The sequence below is a fragment of the Lycium ferocissimum genome, chromosome 2, assembly GCF_029784015.1.
Source record: "Lycium ferocissimum isolate CSIRO_LF1 chromosome 2, AGI_CSIRO_Lferr_CH_V1, whole genome shotgun sequence".
Lineage (NCBI taxonomy): Eukaryota > Viridiplantae > Streptophyta > Magnoliopsida > Solanales > Solanaceae > Lycium > Lycium ferocissimum.
This window is the reverse complement of record NC_081343.1, coordinates 51,286,048-51,305,219: the sequence shown is the minus strand read 5'-3', so window position 1 is coordinate 51,305,219 and position 19,172 is coordinate 51,286,048. Positions and strand designations below refer to the sequence as shown.

Here is a 19,172-nt window from a genome sequence, read left to right as displayed (position 1 = left end):
TGAAATAAGGTGTTTAACCTGTCTATTTTTATTCTTTCATCCATTAGAAAACCAATGATTTTACATTGCTAGACAATATCAAACATATACATATCCGCGACCTTGGACAATATGCGAATGACAACATGGTAGTAGAAGGGTAGAAGAATAACTTTTAGGAAGAGTAAGATGTAAATGGTAATCGCAAACTAATCAGTTGAACTGTCGTCTAACATCGCATAACCAATCGTTGGAACATTTCTATCGAATGTTCTTGGTAGGAAGTGTTTTACCCCTTAATTGGCATTACCCCATGCAATTCAAATTAGCACTTCGCCATCTGTAGCTTAATTGCCCTTTTGTCACCACAACAATTACACGTTCAAACCAAAATATTACAATCTTGTTGCAATACAACTTTTGTTACAAGACATGGCAAAAGCCCAATTAAAATACAACTCTCAGATCTACTACAGCCAGATTTGATGAAAACACCTTCTCAGATATCTGGTTTAAATTTATTTCTGACAAATACAGCAGATGAACTCGCTCATCCATGGTACTCATTGCCATTACTTCTTTTTCTTCCAAGTGTGTGTTTGATTCAACACTTGGAAGGATAAAAATCAGAGTGCAGGTAATGTAGAGCTCGAACCCCCTCAACAAAACTGTAAACTACCTTAGATTTGCATGTAAGGTTGAATTGCTCAATATTTTTCTTTCACACATACAAGTAGAGGATCATTTTGAGTGTGATACTTGCCTCGCTTCTATGTCCTGCAGTCTGAGGGTTACAGCCCTCTTGTGGGCATCTAAACCCTCAACTTCGGCCATCTTCTCTACATAAGGGCCAAGATTCCTCAACCCTTCTTCTGTCAAAGACTGCACAGTGATGTACTTCAAGAAAGAGTCCAAAGAAACCCCGCTATACATCCGTGCATATCCATAGGTTGGAAGTACGTGGTTAGTTCCACTTGCGTAATCTCCTACACTCTCAGGTGTCCACTGTCCCATAAATACAGAACCTGCAAGTATTCAGACTTGAATATTTATCAGCTGGATTTACCAAATGGAAACATATTGATTAGTAGTACGTCGCTAATTGATGGTAAAATATGAACCTCCAACCCAACTTTCCTAGTATCTATACGAACACTGAGGCCATAAAAAATAACAGATGAACATGCATACTTTTGAGTTGCATGCTAAAGAGCCCAAGTCGGGACAAGCATTAGACAGCTCCTACAAGTTGGACAAACCAGACTTTGACAAAAAGGTTTTGGAAAAAAGCATTTGTCACCACTGATCAATGTAATAGGTTATTAGTGTGTGGACAACTTTTTCTTTATATCCGATAATAGTTGAGTGCAGTGAGTACTTTCTTTTTGCCTTATATGTAAATCCAGATATCTTTAAGCCCAGAAGTAGAAAAATCATGTCTATCAAAAGCACCATACTACAATGAAGACAGCAGTTCCAGCCACCATCAGAAGGGAAATATTAGAGCTTATCATAGGAACCCAAGCTGACTAACTACCATACCCAAAAAAAAAAAAAGGTAAGGCTAGTCAACTACGTCATTTAATAGGAATGATAAGATATTCAACTCCCTACACATGCTAGAATATCTTTTAAGAAAAAAGTGATCTGGAATAATTTATGAAAAACACAAACACTTCACAGAGATCACTAGTGAAGATAACTTGTCCAGCTCATTAATGGCCAGCTACCATGAACCTTCTGTTTTTCATCTTGCAGAGCTAAATCATACAGTTCGAAGGAAGAGCAGCCCGGTGCACTAAGCTCCCGCTATGCGCGAGGTTCGGGGAAGGGCCGGACCACAAGGGTCTATTGTACGCAGCCTTACCCTCTGCATTTCTGCAAGAGGCTGTTTCCACAGCTCGAACCCGTGACCTCCTGGTCACATGGTAACAACTTTACCAGTTAAGCCAAGGCTCCCCTAATAAGGAAAAAAAACTATCAACCTCATACAGTTAAGAGAAGAAAGAATAACATTACGTGTTCAATACTGATACCCCCTTAAACAACTAAAATTAGGCATAGAGATTAAAGTCGTCAATAGACAAAAATAGCACAAGACTAACATATTAACCAGCTGGATGATGAAGACGAGGAAAAATAGAAAATGAAACAGAAATCTCTGGTAAAGAAATAAGGCTGTTAAATTGTTTGGAGAAGTTGTGTTATATGGAGGATCACAAGGGCAGGACAGAAAACTCACTGAAAGGAATATAAAGATATGAAGAATAAAGATGAACATTACCCACTGTTTATCTCGCTTTAACCTTGATAAAATCAAGAGAAGCTTGTGGAACATATTTCATGAGTACATACCAAATCGGCAGCCCCAATAGCCAAAAAGAACTAACAGAAGAGTTGATATGCCAAATGCAAAAGTAAGGGAGAACTTAGAAAATGCAAATTTAACATACCTGCATTCTCAATTAAACTTTCCCACTTCTCAGCTTCATTCACATTGATTATCAGATGCTCAGGCGCATACATGTTTGAGAAGGAAATTGCCTGAAAAGGATAAAGATTTAAGTCCACGAGAAAAGGCTAGAGCTGAGCTGACAGAGGAATTTATAAGGAAAGTTGCCCTCACAGAAATGATAATTAATTTTTCAAATTTGTTTCAGGCAGAATTATTTAATGAAAGCAAGTGGCCTAGATCAACAAACATACCTCCAACATATCGTGTGCTAACACAGTGAAGCTGTGGCTAAGTGCCTGAAGTGCAAATTCTCCCCTTGGAAGAGCTTGGCACTGCTTCCTAATTTCCTCTTGAATAGCACTTAGATCAACACCATCCCCAGCAATAACCAGTACGACTTGGCTATCTGGCCCATGCTCTGCCTGAAAATTGCATTTGAGGTGATAAGAATATATATGAGATTGGCCAGATTTTCCCCCAGTGATAGATGGGAATTGTTGAAAGTTTCAGTTTAATCTGATTTAACAATAAATCCCCTTCACTATGAAAAACTTAAATCCTCTCTTATTTTGATCTCAGAAGAGATATAAGCAGACAACAAGAGCACCTGATTCAGACACAGAAAATATGAACCGAAACTTAATCAAGCAGTGAAAATGGAGTTAATACCTGTGAAAGTAAATCTGCTGCCACATGGACAGGACTGGAATGCTTGTCAGCTATAACAAGGACTTCGGAAGGCCCAGCGGGCATGTCAATTGAAACCATAGCTTCGCTGTTCTGTTGACAGAAAATACTACTTAGCAAAAGATAATTGAAGGTGAGAGGTAACCTTATTCAAAAAAAAAAAAAAGATAATTGAAGGTGAGGACATTAGTCTTTTGGCAGCGCATTATTTCAAGTGACATTTATTTACATTGCAAATATCCCTAACCTAAGATTGACTCTTAAACCAATACCTGCAGAATCATTTTTGCAGCAGTGACATACTGGTTCCCAGGCCCATATATCTTCTCAACCTGGCATAGATGGCAATGTACATAACGTTTCCCTTTTATATATATTTGAAAGAAAGAAGAGAAAAGTCTAATTGTAAAGTGCATGACATGGTTTAGGAAACAAAAATCCAGAGGCCAATAAGAAAGGAAACCCACTTCATTAAGGTATTACAAGTTGACCACAGGTTTTGAGGACACCCAGGGGGTAGAAGCTTTACAAACGTATAATGAACAGATACAATTTTTTATTTTTATTTTGATGAAATAAGATGTTGTATTAGGAAGGCATCAAGTAGATGCAAGTTACATACACAAAAGAATCATGGTTAACTCCTGAAAACAAAAACTTCAATTCTAAATCAGGGAGTTAACCAGAAAGCAAAAATATGGTCTCTAAGCCACATTGATACAATGCGTCTGTGCTTATACTGTTATACATGCCATAATTACCTTCCTCTGTAAGAAATATAGCCAATGTATGTTACCTCTCTCTCTCTCTCTCTCTCTCTCTCTCTCTCTCTCTCTCTATATATATATATATATATATATATATATATATATATATCAATGTACCAATAAGGATCGACTGCGTTCACTATAATGAGGGGCATCTTCCTTGATAAATATTCCGATAAGTGATTGCAATCACAATAAAATACTCCATCTGTCCCAATTTATGTGATACACTTTCTTTTTTAGTCTGTCCCAAAAAGAATGATACATTTCTATATTTAGAAATAATTTAACTTAAAATTTCCCCTTTTACCCTTAATGAAATGATTTACAGCCACACAAATTTCTATGACTTGTTTTAGACCACAAGTTTCAAAAATGTTCCACAAGTTTCAAAAATGTTCCTTTCTTTCTAAACATCGTGCCTAGTCAAACTATATCACACAAATTGGGACGGAGGAAGAATAAATTTTCAGCTAAGTACCAGAAGACTTTATTAAAAAAGGGAAAATTGTCAGAGCCTCCAAAATCTTATACATTTATGGGATAAAACTGCCCTAAACCACTGTAGAAAAAAATTAACAGACTTTCCTGAGCTAATATCAGACTGGACTGCTTGCCTCCCTATCCTCTTTTGCTTGTTCTTTTGACTAAACCAACAGTACTATCTAGCATTCTCAGTCCAACCCTTATTTTATAAAGCCTCAGCTCGATTTGCTCATCTCTTTACCACTCTCCTTCTGCCCCTTTACATGGAGATCTATTAAAAGTAGCTAGCTCTCACTGTCCAAGCAACAAAAAGAGGAATTTCTGAGCCCTTAACAATGTTCACATGAATCGCATAGAAATGCTCGTATTTAGCTGCTATTGAGATGCAGTCCCTCCTCATAGAAGATAACACTTCCCCAAGAATCCAAGTTTGTAAGCATATATCCTCTTTACTCAAATCTATATAAAATACTGAGAAGAGTTATCTATCCCTGTTGATTAGAAGGCGAATACCAATTAACAGTAATTTATTTCAAAATTCTCATTTTCTTTTTGAAACATCAAGAAAATTCTATCATGTTTTCCAAATATCTATATAACAAGGAATCCTCTCTTAGAAAATATAAGAAGTAAGAATGACTTCTTAACACTCCTACCATCATTCTCACTTTTATGGACCAATCTCCTATTTCATTAGCATGGAATAAGTCAAAACAGGTCCAGGTTCTCTTCTTTCCTTGCCAATCTTCGATGTCCTGTTCTTGTAGTACCCAAAAGCAACGGCACATTGCAAAGTGACAATGCAATAAAAAGTCATCTGTATCCTTTCCAGATTCCTTCACAAGTAGCACCAACTTACAATGACGCTGCACGTCTTCTCCCCTGTTAATAACTTGAAATAGTACAATTTTACAATGCACTAGTTCGCCCTTGAACCCATTCACTATCTTCCTCCTGAATGTTTCTCCTTTGATACCATCCATGTTATCTTGTCTTCCTCCCCGTCTCTACTACATATTGATATGTTTTCTATAGAAATTTAGACTTCTTCCTATTCTTGGTCCTTCCGGAAATCCCTGGATGAGTTATCTAACCCAATTCCAATTGGAGGTTTGAAACTAAGGGAAGTATGGACTCACCCCGACACCCTGCTTCTACCTAAATACCAGACTTCAGTCAATAGCATGGGTTGAACTTGTGGTGTGCGCCTAACCCACAGTTCATGGTTGTGTCCTTATCAGTGAACCAAAGGCCTGAATGATATTGGTTCCTTAAGCAATATCACTTCAGCACTTTGATTACCGTTACTGCCTAGACATCGCCCATCCCTATTTCAAGCAACAGCATTTCCTCAATAACAGTAATTGCAAAGACGTCATGTTTTAAAGGAAATATGAACTGATGAAAGGGGATGCATAGTTTCTTTTCCATCCACCCTTGGCCAATTACTAAAGCTAATACTTTGTGCATGAATAGAACAACTATGCCCCAATCGTAAACTAATTAGGATCATCTATATGAATGTTCACTATTCGCCTACCATTGCAAGAACACTTTAGAAATATTATACGTACGTCTATTCAAAGCCATGATTAATTGCCTGAAAGTACTCATGTTAATAACATTATTTTGTGTTGCATGTGTGAACTCATCAAAGAATAGAGATACACTAGTGCTTGTTTGATACAATATGACAGGCTTCAAGTTTTTAAGGTGAAAGATGTACCTTTGGGCATGATTCAGTGCCCCAGGCCATTGCAGAAATTGCCTGTGGATTTAAAAAAGGTCACAATAAATGGACCCCGGAATAAGAAAATTCAGTTCTGGGAAAGTAAGAAATTAAGTGAAATGAGTCAGATGCAACGTCGCCTCATGAATGCAAGACCAAGGAAGCATATCACTTTATACCTGAGCACCTCCAGCTTTAAGGATGTGGGTCACACCTGCTTTCTTAGCACAGTAAAGTACTTCCTACAAGAAGTGCATCCAAATAAATGACCGTTGATACTTAAACTTTACTAATAAAGTGAGACGGTAAACAAATACCTTGCAAATGCTGCCATCCTTAGAAGGTGGAGTTGCCAGTACAACTGTTTTACACCCAGCAATTTGTGCTGGCTGGCCAAAGGGAAAATTGATGATTTTGTACTCAGTGAATTAGCAGTGAAAGAAATGACTAATAAAAGCAGAAAATCAACACAGAGAATTGAATCACCATACAACTGAAAGCATCAGAGCTGTAGAAGGCAAAACAGCAGTTCCACCAGGAACGTAAAGCCCTACAGCTGTAATGCTCCTAGCCACACGTTTACATCTGACACCCTGACAAAGTAGGAAATATGGAAGTTAAAGGAGAAGTTAGAGTGTCAAAGTTGCTATATAAGCCCACACAACCGAGATCAATCCAATACAATATCCACAAAACCTACCTGCATGTTCTCCACAACTTTCTCAACAGGCTTTTGAGCAGCATGAAAGGCATAAATGTTGTCATATGCCACATCAAATGATTCTCGAACAGATGAATCAAGCTGAGTCAAAGGAAGAAGCAATTAAATTGAAAATAAGAAAAGCTGAAGTGAATTTTCTTTCAAGGAAAAAAAATATTTCGAAATTGTCATACTCTTTTTACTACCTATCATTGTTGTCAATAAGAAAATGTGTATTTAAATACATACCTTAGGATCTGGGAGCTCATTGACATCTTCAACTATCTTATCCAGTACAACTTTGTCAAACCGTGACGTGTAACTGCCCATTACAGATATCATACCAAAGTAACATCAATACAACAAGACAGGTTAATTATAGTGGAAACTTTTACTTTCATGTGGAACTATTTACTCTTAGAGAATGATAAGTGATGGACAAGGAGTACAAAATGAAGAATTTTGTAAGCTCTATAACAAGTTAATCTAAACTTCGGGATATTCCGAAGGTTTGAATTTACTTTGTCCATCAACTAAAAAAAAAAGGCAACTAAAGTTAATAAGAATCAATTACAGAAAAGAGTAAAAAACAAGCTCCAAAGACTCTTTTGTTATTAGCTTTAATTAATGAAAGAAAGTATAATTAAGAAGTTAACGCAATGTCCAGTGTTTCCAAAAATGGAGAGAGAGAGGGACGGAGGGAGAGCCTCTGATGATAGGCAATACAGAATCATTAACTTTTTATATGTTATGTTTAGGCTTATAGTTGCAAAGACACAAAAGTCACCAAGTTGGATCTGCTATATGGAATCTTGTCGCTTTTTTGCCCTTTTCGCTTTTAAAACACTGTACCAGAGATCGAAAGCGTGATAAACCCCATCCCTATGTCACTTACAACTTTGATCATTTTGGTCCATGCAATAGGAATGATGACACACAACATAAAATGTTAGGAGATATTCCCTTTACATCATTCATTAATATTATACAAAGTGATTATGGTTTGATAGCCAGCCCCTCCACATGGAGCATTTCTTACTTTGGCATTTTCTATGGATCAATAACACATGTTCTGCATTCTTTTTCGTTGAATCATTGAAAGTAAACACTTGTTCTGCATTCTTATGGAAAGAGAAGCTGAAATAAGGGGATTTTAACATAACAGATGCAGGGTAAGGTTTCTCGATGAAACAAAAACAGTAAGGCATAAATATGAAACAAGCACTAACTCTTTAACTGCAGCATCACCTCTATTACGAACATCATCAACAATGGGTTGAACCTGATACAATTCATTCAACATTCAAAACAAGTCTACTAGATAGAACTGTGAATAAGTAAGTTTAAGGGTTAAGGGACTGGTAACTCACTGTGCTGAAAATGGAGGAAAAATCAATGCGAGGACGAGCTTTGAGGCTGTCAACCTCAGAAGTTGTAAGCTCTGATAACCGATACGACTTCATTGAGCACCTAATTGACTTACGAAGTAACCCTGTTAATAGCCATCAAAAACAACATGACACATTAACCCAACAACAAAATCTGTAGGAAGACTCATTTAATTTAAAGTATCGAACTTTTTTCCCAAGGTTTTCACCAATAAGAACAATTACAAACAATTGATGGAAAGTTTTTGCAACAACTGCCAAGCATAAAATGCAAAAACAAATTTATTGATTCTATTAATTTTTGTGAAAAAATAATGAACTTCTGAAGGTAATACCTGCAGGCAGATAAGAATATTTCCGATAAAATAGAGTATTGCGTGCCGGAAGATTACTAGCCAAGCTACAGGACTTATTCAATGATAGAATTCTGCAGTCCATGTATGTTCTGATAACAAACCAAAATTAGAATCAACTCTCTAATAAATCAATAATCTAGGTAAATTTAAAAATAATTCTCTTTTACTAGGGCCAATGTACTAAAATAAACTCAAACATTAGAGTCTACTTCAACTACACAAAGTTAATTGTCTTCTGTTACAAACAACACTCACTCAAGTGCTCATTTGGTAGAACAACAAGCTGGATTTAATGATATAAGAAACGACATATAATACGTGATAAAATTCAACTTCGTTCTAGAACTTATTGTTTTATAGTGAAGAGAAATGATTAGAAAAGTTACAAGGAAAAAACTTGAAAGAAAATGAAAATGAAATTAAACTATCCAAATTAATTACAGTACGTTTAGCAGAATAGGGATTAGAGAGAGGATTAAAACGTACAAGTAGATGGAGCGGAGCAGATGGTGGCCGGTGGGGGCAGAGTGTGAGTGAGTAGTGGACTTTGTGGTGGTGCTTCAATCCCACTATTCGTGGGCCGAAATAACTTGGGCTTGTTAGTCATTTTTTTGTGCGGATTGTCTTTCACTGGCACTGGTCTTTAATTTTTGTCCCTCAAATTACTGGTTTTTAAATTTTATCCTTCGCCTAATATCTCAAGATTCTAGTTTTGAACCCCAGCTCAGTAGAAAATAAAAAAGTAATTTCGTAAGACAGAGGTTTGAATTTGCAAGGCCGATTTTTGCATGCAAAACTCTACAACTCTTCTTGGCAAAACTCTGTCCGAAGTAGAATTTTGCATTCAAAACTTTGCCTACTCTACCTTGTGAATCCAAACTTTACCTTGAGATTTATTTTTCTTAATTTTTGACTGAGCGGGAACTAAAAGGACAGAAATTAAAGACTACCAATTTGAGGGACAAAAATTAAAGACCAGTGCCTTTGAAGGTCAATTGTGCAAATGACCCCTTGTTATTTGGACATCACAAGACCCAATCTTAGAATATTGAGAAAATTTAGGAACCATTAACTATTGACTTAACTAATCAGTATGCATTTTTTCATTCAAAAAATCCTTCTCAATTTTGATTATTAATTATAACAACAATTATGAATATATGTAAATTCCCCAAAAGAACTTGTTAGACGGATATATGTTATTTATATATAGTCCGAATAAAGAATTATCATATATCATAAAAGCATCATACCACTGTTTGAATTTTGTATTGAGAAAATTAAAATTCTGTTTTCATAGAGCACTATTTGTGTTGCCCCGTACTTTTCTATTGGGTGAAAATCTTTTTACCTCTCTAATTTTACTTTGAAAATGAAATTACCAAGTTATTAGATATTCTTCATTTCCTCTCTCGACTTATAAATGTCAATTTTCTCCTCTAGATTTTACCTTTTCAGTATCATAATATTTTTTATCAGCTATAGATGTACCTACAAAGCATACTAATCTTATTTTTTAAGTTAAAAAGGAATAAAAATATCTCTCAAGAATCTTATATATATATAAAAGCAGGCAATAGGCTCGCCTACGTGGCGCTCTAAAAAATCAGAAATCATATTTATCTTTTTTCCTATTTTTTTGCCTCTTTACTCCTTTTTTGCCATTTAATTTGCTAAAGAAAATTAAAAGGACACGCCTTTTAAATTGGCAGTTTTAAAACCTCCCTCTGTTAATTACTATTCCTCTTTCCCTTTTCCAACTAAAACTATTTTTCTTCACTTTCCGTCCTTCTCCTTTACCTCTCCCTCCCACTGGCCGGCAAATTCTCTTTTCCTCTTCAACATATATTTTTTCCACCTCATTTTATGTTAATTGTACTACTCAGTATTTTGTCTATTAGTTGTTTCGTTGCTCACGTATTGAATTAAACAAGTTTCATTTGATATGGTATGTGCTCTTTAATTTCGGAGAAGCCATCAAATTAAACACGGATACACCGACGACAACGGAGACGGTAACAAGTTTTGTGAAGAGAGACGAGGCGGGCAACGGAAGTGATAGCACCAATCATGGCAGAAACAAAGTGTCCAACTTAAATGCAAGGACAAATTTGAAGTTCTTCCAAAAGAACGATCACCTCACATATGTACATATCCTTTTAAGATTGACTACCTATAGAAGTAAAGTAGTCGGGATTGATAGTTCCAACACCCATATTGTCAAACAAGACAACCTTATAATATATTTGTTATTTAGAGCCACTCGAAGTTGGTTTCCGGAACCAATTTATTTGGTTTTAAAACTATACATGTACAAGCATTGATTTTTATTGTTTTAGGTAAGCCATTTTGCACTTCCTTTGATAATCCAACCTACACAAACCCGCGTTTTACAGACTTCTTTCACTATTTGCAGTAACACAACATTATTGTTTTTAAAGCTTCTCGCGCGGTGTCCGATACTTGCATTGACGCTCCAATTAATCAAGGTCCAACTCAACACGGTAACACAGTATTAATCATGCATTTAAAATGTTGAATTACCAACAATTTGATTTCTTTTACTCAAAGATATGGTTTTTTTTTTCTCTAAATAGAATTTGCTTATGAAAAATTTATAATCATACGTTTTTAAGCATATGTTTGTTTTCGTTCCACTCTTTGTGTGAAACTGCTTATATGGAAAGTGTTGCGACTAACTAGAAAAAATGGGTATGTATGATAGAATTAAGTCATTAACTTTAACATGCATATACAAGAAAATTTATTTCTATATCGATCAAATTTATAAGAATAATATATGCTCCTACATAATTTAAGCAATATTGATCATAGAACTAACTTTTATATGCATATATATGAAAAGTTATTCCTATATGAGTGGAGGACTATTTCTTGAGAACTCTATTATAAACTTATAAAACACACATGAGATGCTTCTATTGAAGGTTTTTTCCCGTTTTGTATCTTTTATCTTATATATTAATTTTTCTAAAAGATCTTTCATATGTATATCTTGCATATATTTGTTACTTTCAATTTTTTGTCTGCATGTATTAAAAGAAGTTTATTGACCGCGCGAAGCGCGGGTAAATTTACTAGTATAAATTAATAACTTTAACTTTAAAAATGTTGTTATAAATGACGCACTTCTTAGTTTTCTGAAACACGAAGTATATGGAAACCTGATTTAATTTGTTAAAAAAATAAATTTTGACGTTGTAAGGAGTATAAAATTTCTACTACATAGAAGAGTGAGTTTGAAGGCAGGATCGTCGTCCAAGGGGTAATTTGGTAATTTCAGTTAAAATAGAATAACATAATTGGCCAAAACAGAATGCTACTGGTAATTAGTGAAAGTGTAGCATTATGCTGTATAGACTTTTGTATGTCTTGACAAAATTACCCTTCTGCTTATGTCATATTTCATCACTCATTCATTAACCACAAGGCCCAGAATTGACCACGTATTCCCTCCATTCATTGCCTTTCACTGACAACATATTCACTTTTTCTCTCTCTCTGCTATTTATACACGCACACAAATGTTTCAATTAATCTTATGTAGCATATATTGTTTTATTTTTCTTTACCTTTTTTTCACAAAAGTTTAAAGCTACTGACATTTTACATTTAAAATCAACAAAAAGAACTAAAATAAATAAAATAACAAACTTAATCCACATTATTCTTCAAATAAAATCAATTTAACTCCAGCTCAAATTATCTAAGCGATATCACATTATTCCACCAATAATTCTCCAGATAGTAGGGTATTAGATATCCTCTATAGGTATTTAAAAAGTAAAAAACAAAACTGATTAAACTATTACATGTAAATGTAAGTTTTATTTTTGTTTTTTCGTTCTACAATGCAGATAATATTTCGAAGAGGAACAAAAAATTTTGAAAGTTGTGGTTTAAAATAGGTCATGACATATATATAGTTTTTAGATTTTTGAAGCTGATAATTTTAAATATGTCAGAACATTTGTGTGACACAAAAGATTATCATCAGGAATAACAATAAAGTTTAATTTGAGTTACTTCTAAATTTGCAAGAGATAATTTTTGCCAAAGCCAACTACAGAAATTGATGCACTTTGGACTAGTGGCTTAGCGCAAAGGAAAACTCAAAAGCTATATAAAAAGGGCTAGGATGTAGTAGGAAATCAACTCTTCTTTTCTGGTAATTAGCAATCCACTCTTATCTAAGTCGAGAGACAAACTCTGTGGTCATTTTGAATTGCAACTCTTCACTTGTTTACTTAATAGTCATTTGTATATTTAACTATAAAGCTATCACAACTTAATTCTTCAAACAAAAAAAAAAACGAAAGAGAGTAAGTGTATAAAAGCACGGGTCCTTGTAGACTCCAAAAACTATAAAATTTAATTAAGCAACATGATTAATGCAATTATTGTAAATGCTTGATTTTGTTTTCCTTGAGTATTCCTCTTATTGCCATTAGCTTTGGGGTGACAAACGTATTTGAAAAGATAAATAGCCAAATTTGATGAACTCAAGCAAAAATATATGAAGTTCTAATTAAAAAGTCACCCAGTGAATGACAAAGGCAAAGACGAGATAATTATTTTTGCTAGAACTAGCGGCGGGAAGGGGTTCATCTGAATCCCTTTCACTCCTCTGCTAGCTAGATCTAGAAAGGATAAATTTTATCCTCTCTCTGGATGGATTATATACGCTTTCCATTTTGTGCCAATTAAATAGTTAGATAAATACAATACAATTTCTAAAGTCTAAGCTACCGGCCATCTAAGGTAGTAACTGTCAACTCATTGTTGGAATTGATGTAAGACTTCGTAGAGGATGAAGTTGTGCTACAACCACGTGTTCTTACTGTAAAAGCAGGCTTTCTAGGTTTTGGTAGAGAAATATTTTCACAACCAAGCATTATAATTACATCAGGCATGCTTGGACGAATACCAGCATCTTCTTGCGTGCACAAGAGTCCAATATTAATGCATTTTAATAATGCATCATCTTCAATATTGCTTGATTCATGTAGTGATTCATCAACTAAACTCATGGCATTTCCTTCCTTCCATAATCTCCATGCCTGAGATGTAACTTTAGAGTTAGGAAATCAAAAGCGGTAAAATAGTTACCAAAATTGAAGTTGAGGTACAAGATGAATTTTTCACCCACATAACCTAGAAGGTTTAAAGCTTCCTCCCGCTGGTAAAATCCTGTAACTCTCTTGCCACTGATAATCTCAAGCATAACTACTCCAAAACTAAAGACATCCGACTTGATTGAGAATAATCCATTTAATGCGTATTCTGGAGACATATAACCACTGCATAGCGCCAAGTGATCAAATAGTGTCATGCAAAATTTGAGAAGTGATACAGTAAATTACTAAAATTAGCATGATTAGTAGCTACAAGTTGAGCTTACTATGTTCCAACAACTTTCTTTGTACTTGCTTCCATACTGTTCCCTCGGACAATCCTTGCTAAACCAAAATCTGAAATCTTGGGGTTCATCTCTTTATCCAATAAAATGTTGCTTGTTTTTAAATCTCTATGAATGATCCTCAACCTTGAATCATGATGCAAATAAAGAAGCCCTCGAGCAATCCCCAAGATGATATCAAATCGCTTCTTCCAATCTAACACAGGATATCTTTTGTCTTGTGTAGCTATGATCACAGAAGAAATAAAAACACAGTAATCAATAACAAAAAGAAGCTTAGCTTACATTGAGAATAGGAAATTGTATACAAACACTAACCAAAAATGAAGGTGTCTAGGCTTTTGTTTGGCATATATTCGTAGAGCAAAATCTTTTCACTTCCTTGTACGCAGTAGCCCATAAGTCTAACAAGATTTCGATGTTGAAGTCTTGCAATCAGAATTACCTCATTCTTGAATTCATTTATGCCTTGACCCGACTGCGTTGATAATCTTTTGATTGCAATTTCTCGTCCCCCTTGAAACTTCCCCTGAAAATATTTTCAGTATATTATAAGTATTTATTACGTTAAGAAAACATACATATATAGCTGATCATGAATAAGAGGTTTTGACTAAGAAAAAAGGTGATACTTGTACTTTGCGATAACCTTATAAACAAGACCAAAACCACCGCGTCCTAGCTTATTTTCTTCTGAGAAGTTATCTGTTGCTGCTGAAATGCTTTCCAAACTAAAGAATGGAACATCAATGCCTTTCTCATCCTCTTCATTTAGTAAGTCGTTTGCTGATCCCTTTTCAGTGTTCAACCAGTGCGGCTGAGGATTTCCTTTGATAGAAAAAGGATGATATAATACCAAAACAATTGTGAAGCTAATATAAAATCTGAGCTTTGTAATCTTGAAAATAAGACTGGTTTCCTATTTAACCGGTAAAGATGACATAATGATGTAGAAATTCCTTCAGTGACGGTATATATAACTTAAGACTCTTAATTTAATGTTTACTTACTCTTTGTTCTTGATTTCCTTGTTCTGTAAAATAGGTAGATAAAGCTACATAGAATAAGAGTAGTGGCAATTGTAGTATGTAGAACAACTTTTAGCCTTCTCAAATTAGGCGCTTGGTATGCAACTGCAGTAGCAAAAACAAGAAATATGACATCCACTTCAAATAAATAGGGAAATTGGTCAAAAATACCCCTCTACTTTGAAAAAAAGGCTAAAAATATCAACATATTTTCAAATATACCACTTGACGAAAATTATCCCTCAAAATAACTCGAAATTATTTTTTAAACCCGCTCCATCATTTAAATCCGACCTAACTAAATAATAACTGGTAAGATCCCCTTATTCCTCCAAATTCATAGGTATGAAGTTTGAGGGAATTGGGAGAATAAGGGGATCGTATGGGTTATTGTTTAGTTGGATCAGATTTAAATGATGGAGCGGGTTTAAAAAATAATTTCGAGTTATTTTGGGGGATAGTTTCCGTCAATACAGGGGTATATTTGAAAACTTTACAGTAAAGTAGATAACCCTTTTCCCAAATAAATATCAGCAACATATATAACCACTAATTAGTACTACTAGTAATCATTTCCGGATACCTTTGGGAACTGAATTTACAGAAAATTCAGAAGCAGCCAGTTTGACGTATATTGTAATTCCACTAGCGTTATGTTCGGAGAGTTGTTGCAAGTTGAAGAGGTCTCCATCCCAAATTAGACATTTGTTGCCATCAACAAAAGCATAAGCAGTACAAGCACAATTATTTAAACAAGTAGTTTCACATTCAGCTGATCCACCAACTGCCAGAGTGTGATTATTAACTGGTAATCTCATATGAGAATGTCTCCAGAACTTGTCCTCCTTCGCAGTAGCATTATTACCACAATTCAGACTTGTTTTCCTCTCACAACCACCAGAGAAGCTGTTCAAATCCCAATTTTTCTTTGATTTAGGAGTGAAACCAGGCAAACAATCACATAAGGGAGTAGTATTATTACTATTTGAGCTGGTCTCAGTATTGCAGGCACCATATGCACCACAATAAGCGTAGACATCACATGGCTGCGCTGGTTGACTGAAAAATGTATTCCACTGCGTGGAAATATTAAACCATGCCAGTTCCTTAATTTCCCCCGAGACATCTATTATGACTGTCGACATGATTGAAGGATTGAAAATGAAGTAGGTGAAATAGATTTCATCTTCGTTGTTTATAAATGTGAAGTTGTAGGCGGGATTGGAGATCACAGGCAACGCGCTAAACGTATGTGATCCATTCCAAAGTCCAAGTGACCAGTACTCCACAGTTTTGTTCCACTTAATAACAGACTGATTCTTGATTGGATCCATCTCAAGGGTAAAAAGACCTGGACTAGGATCTTCAGAGTCGATCCAAGAAGTGAAAGCTTGCTTAGTTTTAGTTCTTCTATTGTAGCCAATCTTTGAACCAGGCAAAAACGTGTGGGTAGGATGATCAAAACTTTGCCACATTAATGAATTAGTATTCTTGGACCCAATATCGATCAAGATCAAATTACCATCATCACGAAGAATCGCTAACACAGGTTTCGTTGAGTTGATTACATTTGTGGACCATATTGAGTGTCCAGAGCCGTTCAGAAGCACCAAATTGCCCTTTATAATTTTGAGCTGCGCGTTGTCCATTTCGGAATAAGAAAGTGGAGTCTCCCTATTTGCAACCCAAACTATGGTTTGTGGTGTTATTTCCTTGTACCTTATGCCCATGTAGTAATACTTTGAAAGCTTATCTAGTGGAAAGAAGCCCATCTCAAAGATTCCACCTGATGAGATCATTGTCATGCCAATAGCTATGTATTTCTCTGCGTAAAGTGTATCTCCAAGGGAAAAGTTCTGATTCCTGCTAGTGTTTGTGTTTGCTCCCAAACAAAGTATAAGTTGCAGGAAAAGGAGAAAAAGTTGCCTTTTGATTTCCATGATTGGTTGATTTGAGAGATACTTTTACTTACAAAAATATACAAGTGTTGTGGGATTTGAAAGAGAATGATACTACTATATATAGACATACACTAGTGGTGAGGTGCCCGTGCTGAGCCAAGCTTACCCAAAAAACTAAGGACCTGTTTGGCCATGAGAAATATTCACTTTTTTTGAAATATTCTTTCATTTTTTTCACTTTATAGTGTTTGGTCATAAAAATTTCAAATACTGTATTTGGAATTTGGGAAACAACCAAAATCTTATTTTTCACTTTTTGCACTTTTTCATTTTCTGTTTTGGGCCTTTACTTTTGTTTTTTTGTTTTTGCTTTCAATTGCTTTCAATTTTTACCCAAAAGTTTTTATGTTGCTCAGTTTTTACCCTAAAAGTTCATACAACTTTATCCACTGGTCAGAGGCAACTTATGTTGCTCAGTTGCTCTCCACTCCAACAACATTGAACATCACGTGCTAAAAAGCCTCTAAAAGAAAAGAAGCAGGTGGAAATTCTGCAACAAAACCATATTTAGAGATACTATATTTTCTATCTACGCCAGTAAACCTCCCAGTTGCAGCCTTTTGATGGAAAGAAACCATCAGTTTTGAGCACTCCATAAGCTGATCTCAAGTGCAATTGCTATATTTCTCGCACTGGTTATGTTTATTAATTGCTTTGGGCGGTTTTGCTAGTTTTTAGAAATTGGAGGTATAAATCATATTTTATGTTTTTTGGGAAAAATACATTTCAACAACCAAATATTATTTGCAAAAATTATGGCCAAACACAACTCCAACTCCAACTTCAAAAAATCCAAAAAATGTGTAATTATTTTTTATTTCTATGGCCAAATGCCTACTAAGTTTATTACTTACTACGTTGATTTTAAGCTCAAGAAATAACTTTTTTCTTCCCTTTGATTTTCAACATGGATAGATGCAATAAATAATTTATGGGTTCATCCGAATCTAATAATTTTTACTCAAATTCTATTTATGTGTTAGAAACTTATTAAATAAATATAAAGAATAATCTCTAATCCAAAAATCATTATAATAGAGTGCCAAACTTGAACCCATAATTTTCAGATCCTATTAAACATGTTTGATTGTGTACCGCGAGCATTCTGTGAAGCCATCAGGAACTGATCAATATACTAAGTAGGCTAACAACAACTTTATTAAATTAATAATAATTGACAATACTATATTGTGAGATATGTAGATCTATTCAAATATATTTTTATAATCTAGTAAAATAAATGACTATTCTTTTTAATCTTAAATTAAACATCAAAGTTTAATGGCTTATAAATAGCAAAATATTAACTTTAGTTTATGTGGTGTTTTTACTATTTCGAAAATCAGAGTTGTTTATTTAACGATGTTTTATACTTGAAATCAGACCATTTGAGGTTTCATAAGTCTAATAATTTTTTACTCAAATTACTATTTATGTGTTAGAAACTTATTAAATAAATATAAAGAACTAAATCCAAAAATCATTATAATAGCGAAAGACTTTAAATTTTTGATCCTTTAAACATGTTTGATTGTGTCCCTGTCATTCTGTGAAATTGTAATGTTTCTATACTAATAGGATATCAACAACTTTATTAAATTAATAATAATTGACAATACTAAATTGTGAAGATATGTGAATGGAAAATATATTCTTTATTTAGTAAAATAAATGACTATTCTTTTTAATCTTAAATTAAACATCAAAATAACAGTGAAAATAGCAATTTTTAACTGCCAGTCATGTGGTGTTTTTACTATTTCGATAATCAGGACACGAGAAAAAATCAGAACAATTATTGTCTTTGCCTGGCACAAACCTCGAAGGTTGGGGCGGTTGATGAAAGGAAAGTTATTGGGTCTTTTGGTCAAATAATATGGTCCAAAGATTTTAAATTTTTGTTTGTAATATTTAAATTCTGTCCCTGTCACTTTCTTGTGAAATTGTAATGTTTCTGCATTAATAGGATATCCCTACGTGTAAATTTATTTTGCATGTAAATAGGAAGCAATTTGTGAATGGAAAATATAATGCTCTTTATTTGTAAGCTGTATTTTTACAAAGATGGAATTTTCAAAAATAACAGTGGACAAAGCAATTTTTTTACTGCCACGTCAGATTGCTACCCCTCAGATAAGCTGGACACTGAGAAAAAGTAAGAACAATTATTGTCTTTGCCTGGCACAAACCCTCACT

The 19,172-nt window shown here is 34.6% G+C and overlaps 2 protein-coding genes across 3 annotated transcripts; both read right to left on the bottom strand.

Moving 5' to 3' along the window:
* Positions 1 to 192: 192 nt before the first annotated feature.
* On the bottom strand, positions 193 to 9,052 carry LOC132043549 (histidinol dehydrogenase, chloroplastic). 2 transcript variants are annotated; one of them, XM_059434030.1, is made up of 15 exons: positions 9,034 to 9,052; positions 8,527 to 8,636; positions 8,174 to 8,295; positions 8,033 to 8,085; positions 7,053 to 7,125; positions 6,804 to 6,905; positions 6,595 to 6,696; positions 6,421 to 6,492; positions 6,283 to 6,345; positions 6,101 to 6,142; positions 3,394 to 3,453; positions 3,104 to 3,214; positions 2,686 to 2,856; positions 2,433 to 2,523; positions 193 to 1,004 (listed from the first exon to the last, which is right to left on the bottom strand). In XM_059434030.1, the coding sequence occupies exons 2-15, from the start codon at positions 8,627 to 8,629 to the stop codon at positions 721 to 723; spliced, it is 1,449 nt and encodes a 482-aa protein (XP_059290013.1). In that variant the 5' UTR covers positions 8,630 to 8,636; positions 9,034 to 9,052; the 3' UTR covers positions 193 to 720. The 2 variants fall into 2 exon arrangements, with proteins under 2 accessions (XP_059290013.1, XP_059290019.1); XM_059434036.1 differs by lacking the exon at positions 9,034 to 9,052 and adding an exon at positions 8,803 to 8,832.
* Positions 9,053 to 13,313: 4,261 nt separating this feature from the next.
* Positions 13,314 to 16,955, bottom strand: LOC132047709 (G-type lectin S-receptor-like serine/threonine-protein kinase At4g27290). Its single transcript, XM_059438715.1, has 6 exons — positions 15,599 to 16,955; positions 14,637 to 14,815; positions 14,306 to 14,516; positions 13,970 to 14,204; positions 13,718 to 13,868; positions 13,314 to 13,628 (listed from the first exon to the last, which is right to left on the bottom strand). The coding sequence occupies exons 1-6, from the start codon at positions 16,953 to 16,955 to the stop codon at positions 13,314 to 13,316; spliced, it is 2,448 nt and encodes an 815-aa protein (XP_059294698.1).
* Between the last annotated feature and the right edge of the window lie 2,217 nt (positions 16,956 to 19,172).